The 19579-nt window shown below is 33.9% G+C and overlaps 1 protein-coding gene across 4 annotated transcripts in view; it reads left to right on the forward strand.

Moving 5' to 3' along the window:
- epha3 (eph receptor A3) overlaps positions 1-19579 on the forward strand; it is a 164931-nt gene that overhangs the window by 87695 nt on the left and 57657 nt on the right. For all 4 annotated transcript variants that reach the window (NM_001365172.2, XM_087267147.1, XM_087267148.1 and 1 more), the window contains 2 exon segments: positions 925-1260; positions 16297-16421. In NM_001365172.2, coding sequence (NP_001352101.2) covers positions 925-1260; positions 16297-16421 — 461 coding nt within the window.

The raw sequence follows: 19579 nt of genomic DNA on the forward strand, positions 1-19579 counted from the left end.
GCTTTGGACAATAGATAAATGTAAAAATAAGAATCAATAAATGTCAATAGTTTGGCCTGGAATGGATTTGAGGAGATGTGTTTGGATTTGTGATTATTTTATTTTATTTTATTTTATTTTATTTTATTTTATTTTATTTTATTTTATTTTATTTTATTTTATTTTATTTTATTTTATTTTATTTTATTTTATTTTGTTTTGTTTTATTTTATTTTATTTTATTTTATTTGCAAAGATGTAAAGATTTCAACGAAGTTGAAAGATTATTAACGTATATGAAATTATTATTATTATTATTATTATTATTATTATTATTATTATTATTATCATTATTATTATTATTATTAGTAGTAGTAGTAGTAGTAGTAGTAGTAGTAGTAGTAGTAGTAGTAGTAGTAATAGTTTATTTTATTTAAATTTATTTATTTTTCATAGGTTTTGCAACATAAAGCTTTCATTAAAGCTGAAATATTAATTACCATAGATGACATAATTATTATTATTATTATTATTATTATTATTATTATTATTATTATTATTATTATTATTATTATTATTATTATTATTATTATTACTCTTCATTCATTCATTTTCTTTTCAGCTTAGTCCCTTTATTAATTAGGGGTCACCACAGCGGAATGAACCACCAACTCATCCAGCACGTTTTACGCAGTGGATGGTCTTCCAGCTGCATTATTATCATTTGTTTTTATTCATTCATTTAGCAATAAATAGGTTTCTTTTGAAGTTTAAATATGATCAATTATTGATGACAGTAATAAAACTTTATTTTTAAAAGTGGTTTTGTGGAACAGTGCTAACAGTGCAGTTCAATTCAGATCAATACATTTTTATTGTGTTGCACTTTGTATTTGGATGTTATAAACAATATAATTAAATGTATACTATATCTTCTTTCCTCAGGTCCTCCCTCTGCCCCTCGCAATGTGATCTCTGCCATTAACGAGACCTCAGTGATTCTAGACTGGAACTGGCCAGCAGACACCGGAGGCAGAAAGGATGTAATATTTAACGTGGTCTGCAAGCGATGTTGGCCGGGTCCCAGACAGTGTGAACCCTGTCGAGGGGCTGTGCGCTTCCTGCCCCGTGCTTTTGGCCTCACTAACACAACCGTAACTGTGGCAGACCTCCTGGCACACACCAACTACACCTTTGAGATTGAGGCCCAAAATGGAGTGTCTTTTCAGGCCCCCACAATCCGCCAGTACGCTGCGGTCACCATCACTACAAATCAAGCAGGTGAGTCTCTCTCTTCCCTCAATATATTGTTATGATTATGTTTTAAAACTCATGTCTTTCTGAAGCACTGCAAAGACCAAATGTGAATTTTTAAAAATCGTACGAACCTTAATTTTAATCAAATGAACTGGATTTGGCATGCTAATGTGAAAAAAAGAGGTCGACATAATTTACTGTTTTATGTTGTACTTCAAGTTTGGTTACACTTAAAAAAAATTAAAATTAAAAAATCTTTACATTTTATGTTAAAAAAAAGCTGTGGTTGCCAGAACTAAGTCGCTAACAAAGTAAAAACCATTAAAGCATTTTCTAAATTGTACAGTAAGCAAGTTTATTTTGTAGAACAGTGGATGTCCATACAGCATTGGATATTAACATGTGTTCTGTCACATTTGCCATGCAAAAACAGTGCAAAGCTAAACGTGTGTGCGCGTGTGTGTGTATGTGTGTATGCACACACGTGAACTTTATAACATCATTGTGTGTGACTCATCATTGCAGAAATGTTTGAATTAACTTCACAATAAATATATCAAACAGTTGGGACAGTTCTTACTTTAGTAAGTGAGATCTTCTTCATTCTTGTCTGTCACTGTGCTGTTTCTAGGTGAAGGCTATATGCATCAGAGCAATACAGATTGATCTCTATGGCTCTGACACGGGAGAACTAGCTCATTTGCATTAAAGACACAGGCAACTCAAATCTCCCAGATTTAAAAAGGTATAATAACTAATCGGATGGGTATTTTGAGCTAAAACTTTACAGACACATTCTGTAGACACAAAAGACTTTAACCTTGAAAATAGGGTAAAATAGGTGCCCTTTAATTCATATTAAAAAACATGTTTCATTGATAACTGTCACTGTCCCACATGTATGACATTTCACTGTACATTTTTGTCTAAACTTTAGGTTATCTTGACAGACTGTTTATAATACATAACCTATATTTCTAAAGAGTGAACTCAAAATGTCGGGTGACATTTAACCTTCTGGGATCTGAAGGTGTTTTGGTGCCTGGAGAAGTTCGGACATTATGTTAACAAAATTGATGTATATGATTGTGTTTTTGAGAAAGATAAGTTTATAGTTCGTTAGTGACTAACAAAGTTTGAAAATAAATGTTAAAGCTACTGAAATAACTCCGTGAAACACACACATAATATGTTCACAAGACTTTTAAGAACTGGATAATGCAGCCTAGAGTTTTTACTTGTTAACCTACATGTTAATGTGCTTACAGAAAACAATATATCTGGTGTATACTAATTAAAATTTTCTAAGAAATTGAAAAAGCTTTATGAGAGAAGGCTTGGACTATCACTACCAATGCAGTGATTCACACCTGGTCCGCATAATCAGCTGTATAATGGGCCACACAGATAGGTATGCTACTGAGAGGAGGAAGACACACAGGATTAGAATAGGGTTTAGTCTAGGTGGTATGTTACTTAAATGTGAAAGAATATTTATCTTTTACTGGAATTTACTTATTACTAATTATTAAGATGTTGGCTGTTTATTAGAGCTTATAAAGTATATTTACTCTACATCCATTTATATTTTCTTTGTTCCGTGTACCACTTTTACAGACAATGTTTTCATATTTGACATTACTTTACTGTATGTAAGAAAGCCCAACCACAGCAGACCAATGTCAGACCCAGATTCACATTGACAGAAGGTTCTTTCCAAGAGTCTTGAGTAATGAAAACACTACTATGATGTAGAGGAGAACCTGTGACCAAATCCACAAGACCGATGGAAACACTGATCCCAAAATAGAAATCTGATATATAAAAATATATGCAAATTACAAATGTGACATAATAGTTCATATGAATTTTACATATATAAAATATCATACAGCACATGGTCAAAATATTGCCATTTTTTTCAACTACATGACATAATTACAAATATGTACATATATGTTAAATATATTATCTGTTATGTTATATATTACCTATAATTTCTATTTGTGTCCATATGGCTGTATATGAACACACACACACACACCCCACCCCCTCACCCCCCTACACACACACACACACACACACATACATACATACATACACACATACTGTATATACTATTATGACATTTTATATACAGTATGTGGAATCCAATTGTAATTTTCATATTTAGACAGATATCATGCCATATATCAGTATATCAGCTTTCTTTATGGGGACGTGAAGTTAGAAAAAATTACAGTAAACCTACGTTATGATGCAATAAATAAAACTAGTTCAGTGAATCCACTGTCTGTACTGTTCCCTCTACACTTATGTATAAACCATAATGAACCTGTATCATATATTTCCAACAACAATATTTAATGAATGTTAAAGATTGTTTATTGAAATGATGTGCATCTTGTGTGCTGGTCATCTAAAGTTGTGTTCCTGTAGTATTTGTATGATAAAAGGATTATGTGAACCAATGATCCTGCAAATGTAAGACTTCTTTAAGGAAATGAATGCAGCATGCAGAGTTTTGAACACTGGAGAGCCTGTGTTAAAAGCAGTGAGTGTTTGGAGTTTTGTGTCTAGAGTTTTGAAAATTGACATCAGGGTTCAGAAATTTGTGGCAAAACAATTGAAAAAAACTGTAATACCTTAATCGAACTACTACCTCACTAATTACAGCAAATTAGTAGTTTAATGAGCTAAAAGTAAGGGTTAATCATTTATTAATAACAAGAATTGCACTTTAAAATAAAGTGACCAAAACTTATGAGCTGCAATACATACAATTAGTAAAATATATAGATTTTTGTGACAGTCCCAGTGCCAGTTGTTTTGTTTTGTTTTGTTTTGTTTTGTTTTGTTTTGTTTTGTTTTGTTTTGTTTTGTTTTGTTTTGTTTTGTTTTGTTTTGTTTTGTTTTGTTTTCAGCCCCAGTTCATTATGTCCATGATCTTCTTCAGATATTCAATAACATGTTCCATGTTAAAAAAAAAAAAAAAGAACATCATGAAGGGATACCCTAATTGTTGTGGGAATGCTTTAATTCTCCCATGTTGCAGGGAGACTTTTAAACTATATTCTCATTCTATTGTCATATTAATTTTAATTCAAAGCCATGTCATAAAAGATAAAAGCCTTCAAAGATTTTCATTGATTGTGCGAACTGTTTTAAGGGCCCCCTAAGATCAGTCGAGATATATTCACAAAAACAAATACATTTCTTCTTAGTGATGTGCAACAAAGCTCAATATTCCATTTGGAAGCATTTAAAGCCTATGTTTTGCTCATCCCGCACTATCACAGCTGTCTGTGAACATATCATTCTGCAGGTGCTGGCCTCTAATATGGCTGACTGAAGGTCACGACTCCTCAGGTTACTAAAGCAGAGGGATGCTGAACGGCTGGCCATCTGCCTCTCATTCCACGCAGACTTCCTTTGTGAAGACTAGTTTTTCTGCTCTCCAGCCCTGTGGGGTTGTCAGTTCAGCTCTGTCTGTAGAGTGATAGGTACAGGTCTTGCTGGATGATTTAGAGTAGGCTTTGGTCCACAGCTTACAGGATTTGGGGTCTGGTGTCATGAAATAGTAGGCTGAAGACTACTTGGACTTCTTGAGGTTCAAAGGCTAGGGATTGATAGTTTTGCACCCTTTTACTACAGGGAGCAGTTGACTTTGCCTTAGACCTCATAAAATCCTTACTGTCATTGTGAGAGGACTGCGATTTCACTCAGCAGATCTTTTTATCTTCTGTCACAGAGCAGATGCTGATTCCTCTGTGAAGAAAGCTATCTTCTTTCAAAGTTGACAGAGCTACAGGCCTAAATGTTCTGACCAATAAGTCTAAACCGAACGTTCATGTTTCCATTAATGTTTTCAGTATTTTGTGGGACATTCAATTCATGTTGCAAATTTGGAATTATGTGCTTAAAGCATATTCCAGGCTTTGCATTTTAGATGTCATAATGAAAATATATGATAGTGGTAATGTACTTTAGAGTCTAAATTATATTTTATTATTTAATTTATTAAATAAACAAATGAGTAAACAAATATTGTAAGTAAATAAAATAACAATAAGACAAAGTCTATGCTGAACTTTCATGTTATTATTAATGTTTTCAGTATTTTGTGGGACATTCAGTTCATGTTGCAAGTTTGGAATTATGTGTATAAAGCATATTCCAGACTTTGAATTTTAATTTCCATAAATTTGACAACGTACTTTATATACAGTCTAAATTATATTGTTTTTTTATTTATTAAATAAACAAACAAATAACCAAATACTATAAATAAAAAATAAATAAATTATGAAGTCTACAATGAACATTCATTCATTCATTCATTTGTTTTCTTTTCGGCTTAGTCCCTTTGTTAATCTGGGGTCGCCACAGCGGAATGAACCACCAACTTATTCAGCATATGTTTTATGCAGTGGATGCCCTTCCAGCTGCAACCCATCACTGGGAAACATCCAAACACACTCATTCACACACATACACTACTGACAACGCATTTCTTTGGACTTGTGAGGGAAAGCGGAGCACCCAGATGAAACTTATGTGAATGCGGGGAGAACATACAAATTTCATTTTTATTTAAAAAATATAATATTTTTACAGTCTACATTCTACCAAAAATAAAATAAATTAAAATATAATAAAAGAATAATAATAATAAAGTCTACATTGAACATACATGTTTTCATTAATATTTTGATTAATAAAATTTTAATAAATGTGATATGTTTACAGTCTAAATTCTACTAAAAATAAATAAATAAATTAATTAATTAATTAATAAACAAATAAATAAATAATGAAGTCTTTACTGAAAATTCATGTTTTTATTAATATTTTCAGTATTTGTGGGTTATTAAGTTTGGAATTATATTTATGATGTGAATTCTAGACTTAACATTTGAATTTTAATAAATGTTAATGTATTAAATAAATAAATGGATACATAATAGTTTATTATTATTATTATTATTATTATTATTATTATTATTATTATTATTATTATTATTATATTAAATACTCTTTATTTTTTCATTTAGTGTGTAACACCTGTTTAAAATGTCAACATTTGCTCAAGTTTATTGCCTATATTAAAACATACAGATGGGGCCATAAAAATGGATTGACCCTGGCCATAACCACCAGATTTTGTTTTAGGCTTTTTTTCTTTTTTCTTTTTGTTCTTTTGCTAGGCCACAGCTCTCCTCTATTAAAAGTGTTTTGTCAGGTAAGAATACCTTGAAGTGACAGGTCTGTGGCCCCTTAGAATAATGGCCAATATAGAGAGATTTAACGCTTCTCTCCTCAAGCCCTTCACTGATGTCTCTGAAAACTTATTGAGATTTAAAAAGCCTAAATGAAGGCCTTTTCATGTTTTTATTTTTGCACATTTGTTTTTAGTTATTATCTGATGGTTTCTATGACCCTCTAACAATTTATTAATCCCTTTAGACACACACACTCCCACTCACTGTTCTCGCTTAAATGTTTTCAAAGCACACAGTAAAAACAAGCATAGTTTGACTTAAGCACTACAGTTTATTGCACTGTAGCGGCATTCATTTCAAAGCAGAGACAGCACTACACACTCTCTTTCTGTCTTTTTAATTCAGTTTTTTAGTTCGGCCCTGTTTCAGAAAACAAACCAGGAAGATTGTGACCCCTTTCTCTGTTCTTCTCCACTTTTGCTCTTAGACAAATAATCCAGCTTCCTTTACTGTCCTATAAAACACAGGCAGAACACGGAGATGGATGTGTGAACGGCCAATCCAGTGAGTCTGGCCTGTAGAGAACACATTTACGAGGGGCTCAGAGGGTTGTCAGCACAGCCCAATTCATCTAAACAGAGCCAGCATGTGCTTCACAGCCCAAGGGAGACAGAACACGCAAGCTGCCCTTCGTGTAAAGACAGTGCTCTTTGCTTGGCTCTCAACCTCATCAGAGCTATAAAATGTTTGCATTGAGACCTGACAGTTCTGCCATGTTAACAGGCTGCTTCAGCTGATCTCACAATCTTGCTATAGGCCAGAGCCTAGATTTTCGTCAAATTTCTTTTAAACAACTATTAAATTAAATTAAATTAAATTAAATTAAATTAAATTAAATTAAATTAAATTAAATTAAATTAAATTAAATTAAATTAAATTAAATTAAATTAATCATAAGTATTATAACTTATGGGGCTCTGTAAGTTTTTTGTATTTACTAACATAAATAATGTATAATTACATTAACACTATTAGAGTATGTTTGTTAAAGTTAGTTAATGAAAATTAAGTTGTTCATTGTTAGTTTTTGTTAACTTACAGTGCATTGTTAATGCACATTAACTATGTTAATAAGCACAAGTTTGGATTCAAAAAATGCATTAGTAAATGCTGATCTATGAATAATATATGCAGTAAAAGTATTCTTTTTTCTTAGTCATTTTTAGTAAATATAACCTCATTGTACATTGTGACTGATACATTTAAATAAGACATTATTAATTAAGAAAGTATTGTCCATAGCAAAAATACTCCAAATAAAAACCTGGGATTAAATATATACTTTTTTTCTTGCAAATTGCATATAGATACACAATACCAGAAAAAAAGTGACAAAACAGTTATCATATAAAGAAATGTTTCAAATCCCAAATTACATGTGTCAATGAAGACAGAAGTAATGTCTTTGCATATAGGAATAAATGGTAAAATATAAAAATATAAATAATATTAAAAAATATAAATAAATAGATAAAAATTAGAGATTTATTTATTTATTTATTTATTTATTTATTTATTTATTTATTTATTTATTTATTTATTTTCTAGCAAACACATGTAGCTTGGAAGTCAAAAAGTAATGCATGTCTTATTTATTTATTTATTTATTTATTTATTTATTTATTTATTTATTTATTTCTCATTCATTCACTCATTCATTTATTAATTTTATTTTCAGTTTAGTCCCTTCATTAAACAGCAGTTGCCACAGCGGAATGAAACGCCAACTTATCCAGCATATGCTTTGGCGGCTTCCAGCAGCAACCCATCATTGGGAAACACCCATACACTCTTATTCAAACACATACACTATGGACAATTTAGCTCACCCAATTCACCTATAGCGAATGTCTTTGGACTGTGGGGGAAACCAGAACACCCGGAGGAAACCCAAGCAAACACGGGGAGAACAGATTCCAACAGACATGCCAACTGACCCAGCTGGGGCTGAAACCAGTAACCTACTTGCTGTGAGGCGATCGTGCTACCCATTGCACCATTGGGACGCCTTTATTTTTTATTTATTTATTTTTTCTAGCAAACACATGCAGCCTGGCAGGTCAAAAACTAATGCATGCCTTTGTATTCATTTATTTGTTTATTTATTTGTTTATCTATATAAAGTGTTGAAAGGAGCGATGCGGTGGCGCAGTGGGTAGCACTGTCACCTCACAGCAAGAAGGTTGCTGGTTGGAGCCTCAACTGAATAAGTTGGCATTTCTGTGTGGAGTTTGTATGTTCTCCCTGTTTTCACGTAGGTTTCCCCTGGGTGCTCCGGTTTTCCCAACAAGTCCAAAGACATGCGGTACAGGGTGAATTGGGTAAGCTAAAATTGTACATAGTGCATGTGTGTGAATGAGTGTGTATGGATGTTTCCCAGTGATGGGTTGCAGCTTGGCGACCCCTAATTAATAAAGGGAATAAGTCGAAAAAGAAAAAGGATGATTGAATGAAGTGTTAAAAGACATGTAAGTCATGGATATTTTCTTAAACTGACGGCTTTCATTTTAATCATTCACATCACATCAGCAAGGAATCAGATTATCATTCCTACACTTCAATTTAAAGCTGTGAAACGTTGCAGTTCCACATAATGTTACCGTCAAGAGCCAAAGCCAATTTTTACTTGTGTTTGGCACTTGGCAAGTGGTAATTTTGGACCCTGATCTGCATGGAAGTGCTTAGCTGGATCATGGCATTACAGAAAGTTTTCCATGACTCATTCATGCATTCTTGAAATACATTGTTGCGGTTGCATTTTTTCTGTCCGGCATGTGCAGTTTGGGGGGAAAAGGGCAAAGAGAATCAAAAGGAGGATTTGAATCAGGCATGGGCACCAACATTAATGCCATGCTCCGTCCCACATCCGCAGTGCCATGTGGAGTACATTTTGAGACCACGTTCTGCACAATGTCACAATCTTGACAGCACTTCACTACGATTGCACTCAATTGCTTATGTCTGTACTGCTGTATACTTGCAAATGCTGCAGAATAATCAGACGCCACACCTGTAAATGCAGTTAAGTTTGGTTGAGGTGTTGGTTTCAAGCAGAATATAAGAGAACTGCAAGATGGCCTTTTTTTCTGTGTCTTTCTTCTGGAAGGTTTGTGGGAACTGATGATTTCCTGTTGCTTTAGGATGGAGGTGATTTGTTCACAAGGAGAAAGCCAAGAAGTATACACAAACCAACATCCTGTTGAAAGATCTACTGCCAGACAATTAGCCCTCCACACAGAAAACACAGAACAGATTCAAGTCACATTTGTTTTCAGTAGTTTGACAATAGCATGCAGCTAAGCTAACAACTCAAAACATACACAGTACACGAGTGAAGTTATTTGAACTGTAATCAGTTGTACAGTGAATGAATTATAATAAACAATAGTTCATTTTAGACTTTTCACAAATTGTTGCTAGTTAGGAGCACTATTTTTAAGTGAACTTTTGCTGGACATTTGACATTTGCTAGATTTTCTTGACTGAAGATATATTTATGATAAAGACTTGCACATATGCAGATATTAAAACACCTCTTTTCTAAAGTCCTGATAAAAAAATGCACCCGTCTTGCTAAGTTTCTAATTTTCATCTTTGCGAAGAATCCACACTATATGCAGTCAAACATTTCACATAATTATTTTCCAAAACTTGTTATTGAGGTGCATTTTGGGATTGAATGATGTCAGCTTCAGACTCCATTACCCAAATAGTGCACTGCAGTACATTATGATAAAAGTGAATATTGCAACAAAAAATAAATAAATAAAAAAAATAAAAACCATATCATGTTTCATATCATTCAATATCAAAAATTATAGACTTTTTTTTTTAACAATCCATTAAGCTATACAGGGATTTCTTTATTTTAACCACTTTATTTAAATATTAAAGTGGTTAAATAAAAAAAGCAAATACTGCAGTTAATAGTCAAAAACAAAAACAAAAAACATTTAAAACAAATTATCACATCTCTTTAAAAAAAAAAAAAAACAAGTGTTAAAGAGACTCTTAAAATTGACAAATAAATAAAATGTTACAAAGTGTGTGCAATGGTAAAGGTAGATTAATATCTGTAAGGAGTGAATAATAATGATACAGTAAACCTCAATCTCTATAAACAAAACAAATTATGAAAATCAAATCTGAGCTTTCAAGTAAAGGAACTTACCAACTCACCAAGACGTGCACTCAGCAGCCACATTTAGTAAAACTATAGCCTTCATACAAAAACTTCATACCAAATCTTATTTTATTGATATTGACATTGGTGTTTGGTCAATAAATATCGTTCCTAAGTTTACCACCCAGCCCTAATTGAAGTAAAACTAAAATCATTAAAGTATACTTGAACAGTGTTAAACTAAAATTATATTATTTCATTTAATTCAAATTGAAAAATGTTTCATTTTTTATGTTTTTCCCATTTTTGTTCAGTTTTAACTGACATAAAATTACTATAATTGTGTAAATTATTTAAATAACAATGGGTTTGTTATTTTATAAGCCCCTCTGGATTTTAAAAAAGTTAATATTTTGGTTTGGTGAGTCCCGAAGAACAGGACAAGCGAGTTCACCGAAAGGTGCAGAGCGTCAGCCAGGGAGCCACCTATCAATGCGACTGCTGTGGTAAAAAATGCCTCTCCCGTATTGGTCTCTTCAGCCACCAACGACGCTGTCTTAGACAATCAGTCATGCCTCAATATAAGAGCTAGGATACGTCATCCATGGTCAACACTGACCGACGGAGGCCTACTGCCTCACCCTGTTTATTTTTTCAAAGTCAGCCCTTTCTTTGTGTTTTATTGCTGTGCGTTAATAACTCTGTAAGAAATCATGTTTATTGTAGATGTGTTTGATAGAGTGTCATTGTGAATTTAGCTTTTAATCGCCTCAGGAAAAAAAATATTACATGTGTAATTATAACAGCAGTGGGTTGTTTGTAAACTAATATGATTATTTGTTATTATCAACGCATTGCTTGCCATGTGTTGTTGATGTAAGATTGTATTCAGTTTAATCAGATTACTCATATTGATTAAAACGAGCGGGTGTAAGGACTGTCACCGCACACACACACACACACACACACACACACACACACACACACACACACACACTCACTGACAGCCTTCACAGCAGCACGGGGAGAGGTGCACCGGTCACTGAATCCAGCATAGGGCTCTCAACTTGACATTATGCACTGTGTTTGTCATGAAGTCATCTGTCTCCAAATGGCAAATCTGCACCCGCAGTTGAGTGAAACTCACTGTGGTTTATCATGAACTTATCATTGATAATTTTCCCCGTCATTGACAGCAAGAACGAACACAGAAGCATTGTCTGATTGAAAAGCAGCAGCTAAATGTGTTCAAAAGAATGTAAAATGCCAAATAGGATAAATCTATGCCGCATTTTCTAAAGTAATACAATCTGCATTTAGCTTTTTGCTTGTACGCTGGCTCTGAACTGTAACCTCTACAAAAAAGCTTTTTTGAACATTACATTTAATTTTATTTAAAAACATTTGAACTGGTTAGTCCTTAGCTCTTTCATTTTCATTTTATTTAAAATATATGTAACTTGCTTTTTGATTAAATCCCATTTTGTTATTTAACCTATTATTTTTATGCAACAGTCAAGTTGCATGTTAATTTGCCTTGAAGAAAAGGAAATAGGGATGTAACGATATCAGAATTTCACGGTACGATAATACCTCGGTATGAATGGCACGGTACGGTATTTATTGAATCATTTACAGGAAAAACAAAACTAATGAAAATACTCCAAAAAAGTGCCAAAAGTGTCAATGACATACATATTAGCCATCCATCTGTAAATCAGTGCAGAAAAAAAACACGTAAAATAACAGCAAAAAATTACAGAAATTTATTAGAAATTTTAATTTAAGGAAATTTCTGTAATTTACCCTTCGTTATTTTATTGTAAATTTCTTCAATCTAACGCCCATTATTTTACGTAAAAAACGTAAAATAACAGATTTTTTACCGTGTATCAATAATCCATATTAATAACTCCTGTATAATAGTCCCACAACATACTTTCACAACTCTCACTTGATGACACTAGAATACCCTGTCAGAAAAGTAATGGTTGGGAATTAGGTTTTTGCAGTGTCTGGTTGGTATAATGTAAATGTTGTTTTCGTGTGCTTATAAGGCCATGATGTAAATGCACAGTACAGTTATGAGCTCACTGCCACATTATATTGTTATGATAACATTTCCTAAAGATAAATGGCAAAAAAAATAAATAAATAAAAAAGGATGATAGGAACAACTGCTGCAGTCTGCATTGTCGATTTCATATAAAGTAAGAATATGTGATGGCATATGATGACGTGTGCAGGTGCTGTCACATTTCTTAGGGGTAAAATTTGAAGCTCTTCCCCTTTTCCCTTGAAACAAAGTATGAATGGGTAGGGGTAAAAAAAATTAATTGGGATTGGGTCAATTCAATAACTTCAATAACTTAGTTTTCGACGCTGCCCATTAGTGCGCACATAAAGTGCTTTAACCCAACTTGAGCAGCTCTTTTAGTTTAAGGGATTGTGACCATAATCATATAGATATTTGTTGTCACTTTCATTTAGAAGTTTTATAGCAGCCAATGCTTTTCTTTTGATTTTAAGAAAGAGTTGATCTGTTAACATTGTGAACGCTGTGAAAGATACACAGTGTCAAATGAGCCTGCTGTCCAGACATTATAAATCATAGCTTCCATAAACTGTGGCTACTATAAAACTTCAATAATACCTCCCCTATCAGAACACCGTAGGGAAGGAGGTTGTGTACATGGGGCTGCAAACTAAAACAGACTATGCCCATCTGGATTCATTAACGGGGTGTTGTGTGGGGTGTGTGGGTGTGTGTGTGGGGGGGGGGGGGGGGTTTCTAAAAGCAAGAAGCATTTCAAGGCTGCATTATCACAATCAAGAAAAGCTTGAACATTTGAAAGAACAACATGTTTTTTCCTGTGGTCTAATAAAATTAAAACACAGGCAAGTCAGATGCCTCCATGGCCTCATTGCTGCCTCACAATTACAGAGCTGTAGACTTGAAAAAGAACATAAGCACGAGGCAGAAGGAAAGTGGCACCAACTCTGACTTGAATTACGATCACAGATTGTGACCATGTGAAGTTCCAGAGTGGAGGGAGGCTTTAGAGCCGAGTGAATTTAGCACAATTACAGATGTGCAAAACTATTTTATAATGGACTAATTGAAAGGTTAAATAAAGTATATGATGGCTAATCTGTCTTGATGATGCTTTGAATTATTATTCTGGTACACAAGATCCTGATCAGATGAGTTCCTTACTCGTTGTTTAAATAAAAGCACAATGAAAGAGACACTTTTAGGGATAGGTCACGCAAAAAAATTTATGTATTTAGTGTTTACACATGCTCAAGTGTTTGCAAACCTTTACCACTAATGAATATATTTTAAAGAAAGCTAAAGATCTGAAACTATTTATTTCCATTGTAGAAAAAAAAAATACTGTGGAAGTAAATGATAGTAAGTTTCGAGCTTTAATCAAAATATCTTCTTTTGTGGTTTAAAACAGGTTTAAAACAAGTGATGAGTGAGTGAAATTGCATTTTTGGGTGAACTCCTTCAAAATGTGTTTAAAAAATGTGTATCTCAAAAAACTTGACTGCAAGACTTAACAGATTGGCATTAATTAAATTAAGAGGGATGAATTTAATCTAGGGTGGCATGGTGGCTCAGTGGTTGGCACTGTTGCCTCACAGCAAGAAGGTCACTGGTTTTAGCCCTGCCTGGGCCAGTTGGCATTTCTGTGTGGAGTTTGCATGTTCTCACCATGTTTATTGGGTTTACTCCGGGTGCTCCAGTTTCCCCCACAGTCCAAAGACATGCAGTATAGATTAATCGAATAATCTAAATTGCCCATAGTATATGTGTATGTGCGAGTGTGTATAGATGTTTTCCAGTATTGGGCTGCAGCTGGATTGTATACAATAATTATATACAATATTGTACAATAAATGGAAGGTGTCCTAGGGGTTAATTGAAAAGAGTATTAAAAAAACCTCCAGTTTAAGTAGAATTAGTTAAAAAAAAAATTGTAAATATTTTCCTAGTGCTGTTTAACAGAGAAAACAATTTCAAAACAATTTTAACATAATATTTTTATACCAAATTTCAAATAAGTACTTTTTTTTTGTCTTTGCTTTGATTATAATAGTAATTTTGCAAGATGCTAGTATTCAGCTTAAAATTCCAATTTAAAGAATTAATGAAGTAATTAGGTCAATAAGGTTTTTCATTGGACAACAGTGAGTATGGCATAAATATTTCAAATTCTCATTTAACATGTTCTCTTGTTTGTTTGTTTGTTTTTTACAATAAAGCGAAAATCAAGTGTAGCCATGCAACATGATTATGTTTGTTTGATATATATATATATATATATATATATATATATATATATATATATATATATATATATATATATATATATATATATATATATATATATATAATTTTTTTTATTATTATTTTTTTTTTTTGTAAACCAACAATGCTGTGTGTAAACCATTATTTAAAACAGTCAGCCGCACACCAACTGATTGGTGGAGAGGAGATGAAGCCAATTATGGTATAGGGATGATTAGGAGGTCATAATAGACAGAGGCCAGTGGGCAGATTTGGCTAGGATGCCGGGGTTAAACCCCTACTTTTTTTCAAAGAACATACTGGGAATTTTAACGATCACAGAGAATTGGGACTTCCGTTTAACGTTTCATCCAAAATACATTGCTCACTGAGCAGAATCCCCGTCACTATACTGGGGCATTAGGACCAACACAGACAACAGGTTGGGCACCCTCCGCTGGTCTCACTAACACCACTTCCAACAGCAACCTATCTTTCCCATGTGCTCTTCCATCTACTGACTATCTAAGTACTGGCACAGCTCTGCTTAGCTTCAGTGGGGAACCATGTGAGAGTTGCAGAGAGCTAGCTGTCGGCCATGTGAAAAATGATCAAAAATAATCACAATTTCACAAATGGTCTAATAGTTTTGCCTTAAACTCTACATGAAAGCATTATCACATATTAACCACAAAATAAATAGCATTTAAAATGCAAAAAAAAAGTTTATAGCTGTAATTTTTAAGAGTTGATAATATTAATTATATTTTAAATAAGTATTGTTGTATTTTGTTCTAATAAATCCAGTCTCGATGAAGAGACTTGATAAGACAATTCTTAATGTAAACTTTGACCCAAACTTCTAAAGAGTTATTTTCCTGCTTTTATTATGTTTGGAATCTAAGATTCCACTCTTATCTGACTGTCCTTAGAATCACTCAGAAATAGTTCTGAAGCTCAAAAAGACTTTGCGGTATTGACTTGACATAACAGTGGCCACTGTTTCACGGGACCAGCCATTGCCTGATTGCATCAATTTGTCTTTCAGTCCTCCAACTTTCCCAACTTTCAAACTGGCCCCCAGTGGAGAGCAAACTCGATTAAGTCAACAGGAACCAGTTCACAGGATGCAAATTGTTGAATGAAAATGTCAGTTGAACTTCCTGTGACTTTAGGCTTTATGTGTTCGAAATACCATCACAGCCAGAATGGAAAAACTAATCTGCCCTTTTTTTCTGTATTTGTGTGTGTGTGTGTGTGTGTGTGTGTGTGTGTGTGTGTGTGTGTGTGTGTGTGTGTGTGTGTGTGTGTGTGTGTGTGTGTGTGTGTGTGTGTGTGTTTTCCTCCTTCCTTCGCAGCGCCATCTGCAGTGACTGTCATCAGGAAGGATCGAACATCAAGAAACAGCATCTCACTGTCTTGGATGGAGCCAGAGAGACCCAATGGAATAATTCTGGACTATGAGGTCAAATACTATGAGAAGGTGGGAGCAGTTTAATTTAGTCTCGCTTAGGGCACTCGCTGCATTAACATTTTAATTTGAAGTCATCACTTTATGTCCTCGTTAGGAATCTTGGTCCAGAGTGCACATCCATATACCTGCGAGCATTTCAAGTCATTAGATGATATGGCTGCATTTGATTGTTCAAAGCGAAATGGTGTCTGTCTGAAAGATGTTTGCCTGAAATTAAATGTTTAACCTACTATCAATGTTCCATGCTATTGCAGAGTAAAACCTATTTCTGCTAGACATACCTTCAGCTACATGAATAAAATCATGTCAGTGCTCATTGATAATTTATTAGAACTATATAAACCCTAATATAGTTTGCACTGTTAACACTTTTTGAAATTACAGTTTTTAACTGTAGTATGAAATATATTTTACTGTAATACCTTTATGCAGTATGTTACCGTATTTTAAAGTTGCATTTTGGGAATGCAACTTGTGCTCTTGGCTCCATTAAAAAAAAAGGTATTTTCAGTTGGTTTTCAATAAAAAAAAAAGCATAAAACCTGGCCAATAATAAAAAAAAACAGTAATTTACCATTTGAATAAATGAACAAGTTTTAAATTGTATATAGTATTTTACAGTAAAGATAAACAACACTAGGGCTTCATGGCGGCTCAGTGTGTAGCACAATTACCTCACAGCAAGAAGGTTACTGGTTTGAGCCCCAGCTGGGTCAGTTGCCAATTTTGTGTGTAGTTTGCATGTTCTCCTCATGTTTACGTGCGTTTTCCCTGGGTGTTCCTGTTTCCGCCACAATCCAAAGACATGCGGTATAGCTAAATTAAATAAGCTAAATTGGCTGTAGTGTATATGTGGTGATGCAAGAGTGTATGGGTGTTTCCCAGTGTTGAATTGGGGCTGGAAGGGCATCTCCTGCATAAAACATATGCTAAGTTGGTGGTTCATTCTGATGTGGAGTCTATATAATAATAAAGGGACTAGGCCGAAAAGAAAATGAATGAATTATCTACAACACTGTAAATGCATGTACATCAAGATAAATTGTGATGTGAAAATTAATACAGTACTGTAAGTTTGATTTGCAGTAAAATGCTGTCAGTAAGCTACTGCAAATTCTACAGTAAATTGTCAATATTTTATACATTATAAAATAGAAAGATTTAGGAAGATCCTCAACAATAGTGACAATGCTCCTATTCTTATTCATCTACACATTCGTTCTTGACATTACTACGCCACCAATTTTTTTTTTCTTTTGTTTTACTTTTTGTTGCTGTACTTATATATTTTGCTTGTTTTGACACATTATGTAAAAAATTATCACAAGAAAATAATCAGTTTGGTATGGTCAGAGAGAAAATTGGTGTTGAGCCCTGAAAAATCACGTGAAATAATGTGAAACTGCAATGCGACACTATGAAACCACAACCCAGAAAAAAAGTGAAATTAACAAGGAGACATGTGGACTAAATTTTAATCAAGTAACTTTAGCATGCAAAAAAAAAAATTTAATTTATGCATATAAAATATATTTTCCTAGCAACAAAATCATGGCTAGTGAAAAAGGCAAGTGGCTAGTATTGTTGAAATACTACTAGCCACAGTGGCTGGTGATTTAAAAAAGTTAATGTAAAGCCCTGTTTTCAAATAATATAATTGTGCAGCCCACAAATTTCATTGCTATTTAAACTGTGTAAGGTTTTTTAAAATGAGATGGAAAATGTCATCCATTAATTTACTTTTGTTTTGGAAATCACTATCATTTCTGAGTCTTCATTCTGCACAGATTTCTTTGTCACAGCATGTGTGGTTCACAGTCACTTTAGAGGAAACATTGCTTAGTACTCACTGACCAGGTCAGTTCATTTTAAGCCTTCTTAACAATCTGTGAAAGTGCCAGATGATCCTGGCTTTGGTCTTGTAATGCTGAAGGCAGTGATCTAAACACCACCTGCCCAATAAAGCCTTTGTGGGCCGCAAGCCCATACTTGTCCATCTTAAATAAAAAAAAAAAAAAAAAAAAAAAAACTTAGCACAATCTTTCCTTTCCCGTCCGGTCGGCCTCTCTGCTGGTTTCCTGCAGATGCCATATGATTAATGAGCCGTATAGGGATTCGGTCTTGATTGAGGGTCAGTATTGTTGTGCAACATCAGCGCTGCTCTTTTAGGGTCAGTTTTCAACGAGCTCTTTCATGCTGTCAGATCTTGTGATGTCTTCTGCTCTTAGGTGAAGTGGGTAACGTCTCCCGCACTCGACTCTGGCTTTGGAACTTAACCGTTCCCTGATATTGTGGGAGTCTCCTCTCCTAAACTGGCAGGGGATCTGAGGGTGTGAAAGTAAGCCCTAGAACAGTCTCCAATGGCAACCATCCAGGATTCTTCCCGCAGCAAAAACATTCCGTAGCTTAGTGGGTAAATGGCTTGACTATATGACCACACAGAGACGCACATATTGAAATTGTAGACAGAATCTGGTTGTCTGCAAGACATGGTTCATCTTCATCATGACAAAAAGGTCTTACAAGTTCAAACTGAAAGCTCATGCCAATGTTATAGACGAGTAGTTAATTTCAGCTTTCAGCTTTCCACTTTCCAAATCTTAAGGCTGAGTGATATAGCAAAAAAATTATAGTGAGATATTTACCAGTAGCCCTCTGTCAATATTTTATGGCTGTTGAAATATCTATGTCTGTTGAGTTTCATGTATTTTCTTTGGTGGATAATTCCAAATCTATTATTATTTATGTTGGCTTGAGAAAGCCAACATACTGTTATGCTACTCTGTCCTTGAAAACAAACGTATCTCCTCCTAGGCCGTTCATGCCACAAGGCCCAAATGTGGTCAAAATGTGCTTTCTACATTCAAGATTGTTGCTATATCTCCTCATGCCTATACGACTTATTGTTTTTTTAATTAAAAAAGTTAAATATTACATTTTTATGATCCGGGCATATAAAAAATTACTCAAGCCCCAAATTTGGCCAAAAGCTGTATTTAGATGCGTTAGATTTTGTTGCTCTATCTTTAAGGTTTATTAGACTTATAGTTTTCCAATAAATTATTTTTAGGCATTATTTTTCTTATAATATGGCAAGCCATTTTTTACTTAAACTCCATATTTTTTACTGATATGGCAAGCCATTTTTGCATGTATCACTTTCACAC

The sequence above is a fragment of the Danio rerio genome, chromosome 9, assembly GCF_052040795.2.
Source record: "Danio rerio strain M-AB ecotype USA chromosome 9, GRCz13ab, whole genome shotgun sequence".
Classification (NCBI taxonomy): domain Eukaryota; kingdom Metazoa; phylum Chordata; class Actinopteri; order Cypriniformes; family Danionidae; genus Danio; species Danio rerio.